Genomic DNA, 10,563 nt, shown 5'->3' with positions numbered 1-10,563 from the left:
TACACACAAAAAAATATACACCTAAATTTAAAAATCCAAACAGCAAATGAAGTTTATTTTATTTATTATTAACATTTTGATTAATAAAGTTAATGTTTTCAGTTTTATGTCAGGATAAGTACAAAAGTGTTTTATTTAGCATGGAATCTTCAGGTCGGCAGCATAGTTTTGCTTATTTTGTAATATTTGTATTCTGAAAAAATAAGACCAATGTTGTATTGCTTTTAAAATTTCTAAGTATAGAAATATGTCCCAGGTTGTCACGTATGGCCACATATAGCCTAAAAAAAAAAAAAAAAAAAAAAAAAAAAAAAACACAAAAAACAAAATACAAAACAAAACAAAAAACTTTTAATCTTGTATTAACTTTGAATTGTGCAACAATAAAAGAAATAGTGTCCCACACTCAACTGGACAATGTGCTGAGAGTGTGAGAACTTGAAAAAATTAGTCCTATATGGGATGTCTTTATTAAACCTCTCCCCATAGATAACAGGGGTCTATGCCACATGGGAGAAAGAAAGAATGTAAGAATAGAGATTGAAGACACCAAGCAAACCTTGCCTTTAAGGCACACCAGGACTGACACACAGTGCATGAACAAGATCTGTACAGGTCTAAGCTAAATGAGACAGGAAGCAGATACAAGCCCCCATCCCTAACTCAGAAGCCATTTTATGTGTCAACCACTTGCAATGGAAAAATTTGTTTTTGTCAATGGAGTCTAACTCAATTCTTCACTAGGCTTAAGGGAAGCCCCACTCCCAGCAGTAGATAGCCAATACAAAACAAATGTAATGCAATTCTAGGAGGTTTCTTTTCTCACAATGCTCTGGGCATTTTATTACTTTACTGGTCTTTTGTTTATATATTATAGATTTTTATTCTATTTATTTCATGGTATTTATGTGTATATATGTGAGTGTGCATATGTGTCTTTCCTTTTTCTGCTTGTTTTGTTTTTGTCTTCTTTGTTTGCTGTTTTATTTGCCTATTTGTTTTTTAAAGAGAGAGAGAGGGAAAAAGCATGACGTTGGATGGGGGAGAATGTAGGGAGGATCTGGGAGGAGATGAGGAATGGAAAACCCTGATTAGCATATAGTGTATGGAAAATATAATTAAGAAAATGGTAGTATTTTTTTAACCTGCCTTTCAAGTTGTAATCAATTAAATGTGTATTTCCACATCAACGTTTTAGATTTGTACGCAAAGAGGAATAATAGACTCTGGCTAGCAGAAAATAACCTATGCCAAAAATTGAACCAATAACAAACTAAATATCCCCAAACTCAAACAAATGATGCATGCATCATTGGATGAGATGAATCCTAAAAAGAACCTGTAGATGTGTGGGGAAAGCTGTTGGTGTGGAATGCAAATTATTTGCTTACATTTATCCTTTATGCTACTGTTACTGTTCTTGCCAAGATTTTAGATGTTGGCAATGACAATGCTTCTGAATCCTTTGATTACCATTTTGCATTTATTTCAATAATATGCATTTATTGGAATGTCTTTGGTTCCTTATTAAATCAAGGTATAAGAAGTAAGGAAGATGGAGATATCAAAGTGTAGTATAAATCTTAAAGTGTTCTTATTAATAAGAACAAACCCGAGGCCAGTTATTGGGGTGAATTCTGGAAGATCAGAGACACAGAACAAGCCACAGCTACCTCACCTTGCTAGTTCCTCAGGTGATCCTGTTTCCTCAGGCTGGAAGCTTCTGAGTCCTCCTCCACATGAATCTCAGCTGAACTGTGTTGCTCCAAAGCTTAACTAACTACATGCTTTTTCCTCTTTAGTTCCTGGTCCTCACGCCTTATATACCTTTTTCTTTCTGCCCCCACTCCCTGGGATTAAAGGCATGGTCACCATGCTTAGCTGTTTCTAAAGTGGCCTTGAACTCAGAGATCTGGCTAGCTCTGCCTCCCAAGTGCTGGGATTAAAGGTGTGTACCACCACCGCCCAACTTCTGCTATGGCTTACTCTTCCCATTTTCTAGCCACCATTTCTGGCTCTGTTCTAGTGGCTGTCTGTTCTCTGACCCCAGATATGTTTATTTCGGGGAATACACAATATTTCAGGGAACACAATACCCACCACATCAAAGAGTTGACAAACACATGCTTAGAATCTATCACTTGCTATGCTGAAGCCCTCCAACTAAAAAATAAGAAATGTACTGGCAAGTATAGTATTAATTTATTTGACAAAATCAAGCTATTCTCAGATACTTAACGTAATCTATTGAATATACATTTACATGCAAATGTTTACATACACACACGCAGACACACACACACACACACACACCTATATACACACACCTACACACACATACATACATATATATACACACACACACATACATACATATATATACACACATACATACATACACACACACATATATATATACACCCACATATATACAAATACATACATATATACACACACATACACACACATACATACATATATATACACACACACACATATATATATATACACAAACACACACATACATACATATATACATACACACACATATACATGTACTGAGCTTTAATCTCTTTATTCTCACTTTCACTGCACACACATTCAGTCATTTTCATCTCCCACTGAATTCCATGTTCTCTAAAATAGTGATCTTTAAAAATAAGGTAATTTAATATTCAATAAACATCAATTACTATCCTATCTAGTGTTAACTCCTCTAATTGTATCTTTTGGATAGAGTATAGCAATCTAAGAAACACCAAAAACAAAATTATTATCAGAGCTACACTATAGGATATAATACATTGAATCATAACATTTTGGAATGTTCTAGATGTTTTTTATGTAAACTTGACTCAAGCTAAAGTCATCAGAGAGAAACGAATCTCAATTAAGAAAAATGCCTTCATAAAATCAGGCTGTAGGGAATCCTGTAGTGCAATTTCCAAACTAGTGATTGATGGGAGAGATCAAGCCCACACACATGGGACCATCCCTTGTGTTGGTGTTCCAAGGTTCTGTAAGAAAGCTGACTGAGCATGTAATGAGGAGCAAGACAGTAAGCAGCACCCTCCCGTGGCCTCTGTATTACTCTAGTTTCCATGTTCCTGCTCTGTTTAAATCTCTGTCCTGAATTCGTTTGATGATGAATTATGATTCAGAAGCTAAGCCAAGCTGAATAAATGGGGTGATATTTATAATCTAAGAAATAAAGCTTGCTTGAAGATCAAAGGACAGAGCCAGCCAGAGAGTTAAACACAGAAGTCAGGCAATGGTGGCACATGCCTTTAATCCTTGCACTTGGGAGACAGAGATTCAAGGCCACACTGGGCTACATGAGATTGATCCAGTCTAGGAGAGAACAGAGCCAAGCAGTGGTGGTGCAGGACTTTAACCCCAGGATTCCAGAAGCACACATGCCATTAATCCCAGTACTAGGAAGGTTGAGATAGGAAGTGAAATGGCATATAAGGCTTGAGGAGACAGGAACTGGAGACCCCTTTGGCTGAGGATTCAGAAGCTTTCAGTCTGAGTATTCATAGAGATCACCTGAGGAGTTGGTGAGGTGAGAAGTGGCTGTGGCTTGTTTCCTCTGATCTTTCAGCATTTATCCCAATATCTGGCTCAGGTTTTTTATTATAAGACCAAAGTTGCTTTGGTCATTGTGTCTCATCATAGCAATGGTACCCCTAAACTATGATAAGGAACCTCACCAATAAAGTTAGAGCATTTACCTAACAGATTTAAAAGATAACTGACAATTTTGGAAAAGATATTAGATTATAACTTTTTAAAAGTTTTGTTCGATTAGGCCTTGTTTTTCTGACAGCATGAGTATAATGAAATTGTGAAGTCAGTTAATATTTTATTTCTCATGCTTTGGAGAGTACTATATGCACAAGCTTCAACAAAGAATACATCTCACTAAAACCCTTTAACGGATTCTATTGTATATTCAGTATCTGGTTTGTTCCTGAACTCTAACTTGTGTTATGAAAAAAATAGAAAACTTTAATCTAATCCAGTGATGGCAACTAGAGTGGATGAGTAAATTAGTTCATATATTTAAAATAATTACCACTATAGATGGAATATTTATTATTATTTAAGAATGACAGTAGATACAATCAATTTCAAAACTAGAGATTTGATCAATAATATTTGGGTCATTTTTGTTGAATGTACAGTGTAGACAATGCATGCAACTCACTTTATATTGATATCCCCAGAGAGGAAATAATGTCCTTACACACATGGGAGAGGTTAGAGTAGTTTACACTAAAGTTCTCATGATGAAGCAGGTACTGTGCTTTTCTCTTAGGCATTGGAGTATGTCATACAAATGTATGAACATGGACATTCAATGTTGATTTTACTTCAGTCTGGAGAAACAGCTACAGAGTGTTCTGGCTCTCGAGAATAAGGTTACACTCACTGAGATATAAAGTAGTATCTATTAATATAACTTGGCAGTGTTTCAGCTAACATATTCTGCTCGTTTGACATGTAGGATAAAGCATAGTAAAAATTTTTCACATTAACAAAATTGCTTCAGTGTGGAGTAGTACTACATAAATAATATCACAATGCAGTTTCAGGTGCAAATTTAAAGAAAAAATGGTAGTTGCTATCATTCAAAATGAAGCCAAGAAATATTACTAGTAACTATCAAATGATAAATTGTATTTAATATATTACTTGATAATGTCAGATTTTCCTAAACCTGTTCTCAGAATTCATTACTTTTGTTTTGTTTTTTGAGACAGGGTTTCCCTGTGTAGTTTTTTTGGTGCCTGTCCTAGATCTTGCTATGCAGACCACACTGGTTTTGAACTCACAGGGCTCTGCCTGGCTCTGCCTCCCAAGTACTGGGATTAAAGGCATGCACCACTGTTGCCTGGCTTCATTACTTTATATAAGTAAAAAATTATTGGTTTTGCATTCTTTCAAATGGCTTTTAAAGAAACCATTTGTTGTTATTTTACAGAAATTATGCTCTATCTCTTCAATTAGTTTTTCTCTTAAAGATGAAGATACGTCAATTATATGTTGATTAGGAAGTCTTAATTTGTATTCATTAATTTTCAGTATAGCATATTGAGCATTGTACATTCAATGACTTGTTTCTGAACATTTAAAAAATGTTCTAGGATATAGGTCCTTAAAAAGGTCTTTGTGTTAAACCAAAATAAATATTCTCTAAATCATTGTAACATTTTCATTTAACAAATGAATCCACAACTCTGAACCCTAAGATATTTAGCTTTTTCCATTGTGGTTTTACTCTTTTATTTATGTTATTTCACACATTCAGTATATTAACTGCTTTGGGATACTAACAAGACATTATTTTACTTTAAAAAGATTTTGAAATTCAATGTTGATAAATAATTGAAAAATCTCTATATCTTTTAAACTATACATCTTTATGAAGGATAATGTGTTTCAATAAATGAAGAAAATGCATAATAAACTACTCATGACAATTAGCATTTCTGTTTATTGGTTATAATTTTGGGTATGGAGTTCTGAGGTCCTCTGTTCAGTCACTGGGAACAACACTGTTCATGCCCATGATTGGTGCTGATCCTGGCTGCTATGGGCATGGAAGATCTTTTCCCATACTTGGAATGACTTCAGATTCATGACTGAAAATGAGAGCCATTGAAGGCTTCGATGACAACCCCTTTTTCCCCCAACCCCCCAAAATGAAAGAGTTCAGACAGGAAGCTATTGAAAAGAGTCCTTTAAAAATGGTGATAAAGATGCTGAGGTGGAGCTTTTCACAGGTGATGTTCTCTCCTCGGGGTAGTGGAATAGAAGGGAGTGGGAAGATATTTTTTTTTTTTTCATTTTTCTTTATTAAGAAATTTTCTGTTTCCCAGAGGAGGGACTGTAAGAGCGTGAATTGTTGAGACCAAGATTGGAAAAAGCACAGGGACAAATAGCCAAACAAATGGAAGCACATGAATTATGAACCAAGGACTGTGGAGCCCCCAGCTGGATCAGGCCTTCTGGATAAGTGAGACAATTGAATAGCTTGATCTGTTTGGGAGATATCCAGGCTGTGGGACCCCAACCTGTCCTTAGTGCATGAGCTGGCTGTTTAGAACCTTGGGCTTACACAGGGACACTTTGCTCAGTATGGAAGGAGGTGACAGGACCTGCCTGTACTGAATCCACCAGGTTAAAATGAATCCCCAGGGGAGTCTTGGCCCTGGAGGAGATGGGAATGGAGTGGAGGTGTTGGGGGAAAGGTGGGGGGGGGGGCGGGAGCGGGGAGGACAGGGGAATCCATGGCTGATGTGTAAAATTATAACACAAATATAATAATAAAAAAAGAAATTTTCTACTCATTCCACATACCATCCACAAATCCCCTGTCCTCCCTCCTCCCATCCCACAGCCCTCTTTCCCAAACTGCCCCAAATCCCCACATCCTCCAAATCGAGGTCTCCCATGGGGAGTCAGCAGAGACCAGCATACTGAGCCTAGGGAGGTCCAAGCCCCTTCCCACTGCACCAAGGCTGTGCAAGGTGTCACACTATAGGCACCAGATTCCAGAAGCCTGCCCATAGACCAGGGACAGATTCCGATCCCCCTGCCTTTGTGCCCCCCAAACAGTTCCAGCCAAACAACCATCTTCTGTATCCAGAGGGCCTAGTCCAGTCCTATGGGGGCTCTACAGCCACCAGTACACAGTTCATGAGCTTCCACCAGTGTGGCTGGTCATCTCTGCACGTCCTCCCATCATGACTTCAACGTCCCTAACCTGCAGAATCTCTCCTCTCTCATCAATTAGATTCCCAGAGCTCAGCCTGGTGCCTGGCCATGGATCTCTGCATCTGATTCAGTCAGTCACTTGACAAAGGCTCTATGATGACAACTAGGTTATTTGCTAGACCGGTCACCAGAGTATTCTGGTCCAGGCACTCTCTGGACCACTGTCAGCAGACCAAGGTGGGGACCAACCTTGTGGATTCCTGAGAGCCTCCCCAGGACCTTGCCTCTTCCTATTCCCATGATGTCCTCATCTATCATGGTATCTCCCTCCCTGCCCTCCCTGTTCCAGCTTGACCCTCCCATTTCCAGTTGTTTTCATCCCCCACTCCTCACCTTCTGCTACGCCACCACACCCAGTGCACTCATGTAGATCTCATTCATGTCTCCTTTGCAGAGTCATCCATATGTCCCTCCTAGGGTCTTTCCCTGTTAGCTAGCTTCTCTGGAGTTGTGGGTTGCAGTCTGGCCATCCCTTCCCTCCCATCTAGTTTCCACTTATGAGTGAGTACATACTATGTTTGTCCTTCTGAGTTTGGGTTACCTCACTCAAGATGATATTTTCTAGATCCATCCATTTGCCTGCAAATTTCATGATATCATTGTTTTTCTCTGCTGAGTAAGTACTCCATTGTGAATATGTGCCACATTTTCTTTATCCATTCTTCAATTGAGGGGCATCTAGATTGTTTCCAGGTTCTGGCTATTACAAATAATGCTGATATGAACAAAGTTGAGCACTTGTCCTTGTGGAAATATTGAGCATTCCTTGGGTATATGCCCAAGAATGGTATGGCTGGGTCTTGAGGAAGACTTTTTCCCAATTTTCTGAGAAACTGCCATACTGATTTCCAGAGTGGCTATACAAGTTTAAATTCCCACCAAAGTGGAGGAGTCTTCCCCTTGCTCCACATCCTCTCCAACAAAAGCTGTTTTCAGTGTTTTTGATCTTAGCCACTTGTTTAATTGCTTTCTCTTGGCTATCAAGAGATTTACTGATTTCTTCCCATTTTTTTTTTTCTTTGACTTTTCCTCAATTTCTTTAAGGGAATTTTCATTTCCTCTTTTAAGATCTCTAATATCGTATTAAGGTCATTTTTTATGGTAGATATCTTCTGTTTCTTCTGTGTTGGGATGTTCAAGTCTTGCTGATGTAGGTTCTGTTGGAGCCATATTGGTTTTTATGTTGTTGACTGTATTTTTGCACTGGCGTCTAACTGTCTCTTTCTCCACTTGGTGCAAGTGGTGTCTGTGTCTGAGGGAGCCTCTCTTGGTCTGATTGATACTCTTGATCCAGTGGGAGCTCTTGGTCTAGTTGATGCTGATGGACTTTTCATCTCAGGGAGCAGCTCTTAGTCCAACTGGCGCTAGTGGGCTCTGTCTCAGGGCGTAGCTACAGTCTTAGTGTGTGGTAAATGGTGGTAGTCTGACCTGTCTGCATGAGGTCTGCCTGCCAACTGGCCTCTTAGTCCAGTTGGGTGCTTGCAGGCTCTGTCTCTGAACTCAGTTTTCTTTAAGGGGTTAGCTACTTGTGTTTGAGCATGCTCCAATGAGTATATGTGACAAACAAATTGGACTTGGTGTGCATTGTTTGTTAGTTGGTTTTATTTCTTTTCTTTTTTTTCCTTATCTTTTGTGGGGAGAGTGGGCACAAGGGTGTGAAGATGTACCTGGGAGGAATGGGAAATAAGTGTAGTCAGGGTACATTATGTAAAATTAACAAATAATTAATAAAAATATGTTTGCAAAAATATATACATTGTATAATATGTGTTACATTCATCTCTCTTTTAAAATGGAAGTGATTTTTGATAGAAAAGTGTTCATGCAAGTGGAAAATGAATAAACCCAAACCCAGCCACAGATAATAACATAGAGGATAGGTGAAAAATCAACTGTCAAAAAAAAAAAACAAAAAAAAAAACAAAAAAAAACCTGTAGGATGTGTCAGCAGATAAAAACTTGAGCAGGGAAGGTGATTCAGCTGATTTCCACATGAGCTTGAGAACTTGGGTTCAGATCCAAGATCCAGGCAAAATATCAGACAGGGCAGGATGCCTCTATGATTCCATGATTCCAGTGTTTGGGAGGCAGACATTGGGGGTCCTTGATGGCCAGCCAGGTGAACTGGCAAGTTCCAGGTATAGTGAAAGATCTTGTTTCCAAAAGGATAAGATGGAGGCTGATGGATGGGCCATCATGGGTTTCCTATGCACCTAGAAACATGTACATGCATCTGCTCAACCATATACTGTCCTATATACACAACTAAAAAAATAAGAAAATTCTAAAAATTTAAAGTCAGAAACATTTTTTTGGATCTTATTTTTGAAATATTGGCTAAAATTGTATTATCTTTATAAAATGTTTCATAATTTTGGTTATAAATATTATTTTATGGTTTTTATTAAAAGTATATAATTTAAATATAAAGCTAATAGCATACTAATAGAATGCATCTTAATTCTTTTCAAGAATATATAAATAAAATGATTGAAATCACAAAATAGTCGAAGAAATAAACAAAAGAGACAAATACACAGATTTAACTGTAATCAGTGAAACACACAGAAAACCAATATTACATTCTCTTTTGCTTTTGTCAAGCAGCAAAATTTACAATCTGCAATGCCGAGTGTTATGTATAATTAATTTTAATAGAATCTTCTATATGCAATTGAAGCCAATGTATATTTGTTTTCCCTAACTTCATTATTACCCATTCTGCAACACCAAATCTTCGGGTTTTTGTCAAGGACTTTTTTATACTGTACAATGGAAGAGTGCAGAGAATAGGTACCATGTTCTTCACATCAACACTACCAAAAATAATCCAGTAATGTCACTGCAGGATCAGGTACGCTTTGTAAAGAATATAACCACCTGGAACGAGATGAAACCAGGGTTTTATCATGGACACATTTCTTATTTGGATTTTGCAAAATTCGGTGTGAAGAAGAACCCAATTTATATTAATGTCATCAGGGACCCTATTGAGAGGCTAGTTTCCTCCTATTACTTTCTGAGGTTTGGAGATGATTACAGACCAGGATTAAGGAGACGGAAACAAGGAGACAAAAAGACCTTAGATGAGTGTGTGGCTAATGGTGGCTCATACCGTGCTCCAGAGAAGCTCTGGCTTCAGATCCCATTCTTCTGCGGCCACAGCTCAGAATGCTGGAATGTGGGAAGCAGATGGGCTATGGATCAAGCTAAGTATAACCTAGTTAATGAGTACTTCCTGGTGGGAGTGACTGAAGAGCTGGAAGACTTCATCATGTTACTGGAAGCAGCTCTGCCCCGCTTTTTCCAGGGTGCCATAGACCTCTATCGTGCAGGAAAGAAATCCCACCTGAGGAAAACCACAGAGAAGAAACTGCCCACCAAGCAGACCATCGCGAAGCTGCAGCAGTCCGACATCTTGAAGATGGAGAACGGGTTCTATGAGTTCGCGCTGGAGCAGTTCCAGTTCATTAGAGCCCTCGCTGACATCCTGGCCCAGAACTTTTTCTATGAAAAGATTTACCCAAAGTCGAACTGAGTGCACATGGCCAAAGCAGTGCCGAGCCTGTGCGCGGCTCAGCTGTCCCCTCCAGCTTCCCCGCCTGCTTTGCTGACACTGTGTCAGCCGCTCTCACTGGGCTGAGTTAGAGACAGACATGAATGTCAAGAAACCAGATGCTGAATGGGATGTCAGTGTTCTAAGGAGAGTTTAAGTTTAAGGCATCGTTTGTGTGTGTGTGTGTTATTTTGTTTTCATTTCTGTGATAGTTTTAACTCCTC

General features: G+C 38.6%; 1 protein-coding gene across 1 annotated transcript; it reads left to right on the top strand.

Moving 5' to 3' along the window:
• The first annotated feature begins 5,654 nt into the window (after positions 1-5,654).
• On the top strand, positions 5,655-10,321 carry LOC118590784 (heparan sulfate 2-O-sulfotransferase 1-like). Its single transcript, XM_036198534.1, has 2 exons — positions 5,655-5,808; positions 9,537-10,321. Exons 1-2 carry the CDS (start codon positions 5,655-5,657, stop codon positions 10,319-10,321), a joined length of 939 nt encoding a protein of 312 aa, XP_036054427.1.
• The last annotated feature ends 242 nt before the right edge of the window (positions 10,322-10,563 follow it).

The sequence above is a fragment of the Onychomys torridus genome, chromosome 9 (assembly GCF_903995425.1).
Source record: "Onychomys torridus chromosome 9, mOncTor1.1, whole genome shotgun sequence".
NCBI classification, from domain to species: Eukaryota; Metazoa; Chordata; class Mammalia; order Rodentia; family Cricetidae; genus Onychomys; species Onychomys torridus.
Note: the sequence above shows the minus strand (reverse complement) of the source record. Positions and strands in the feature narration are given on the sequence as shown.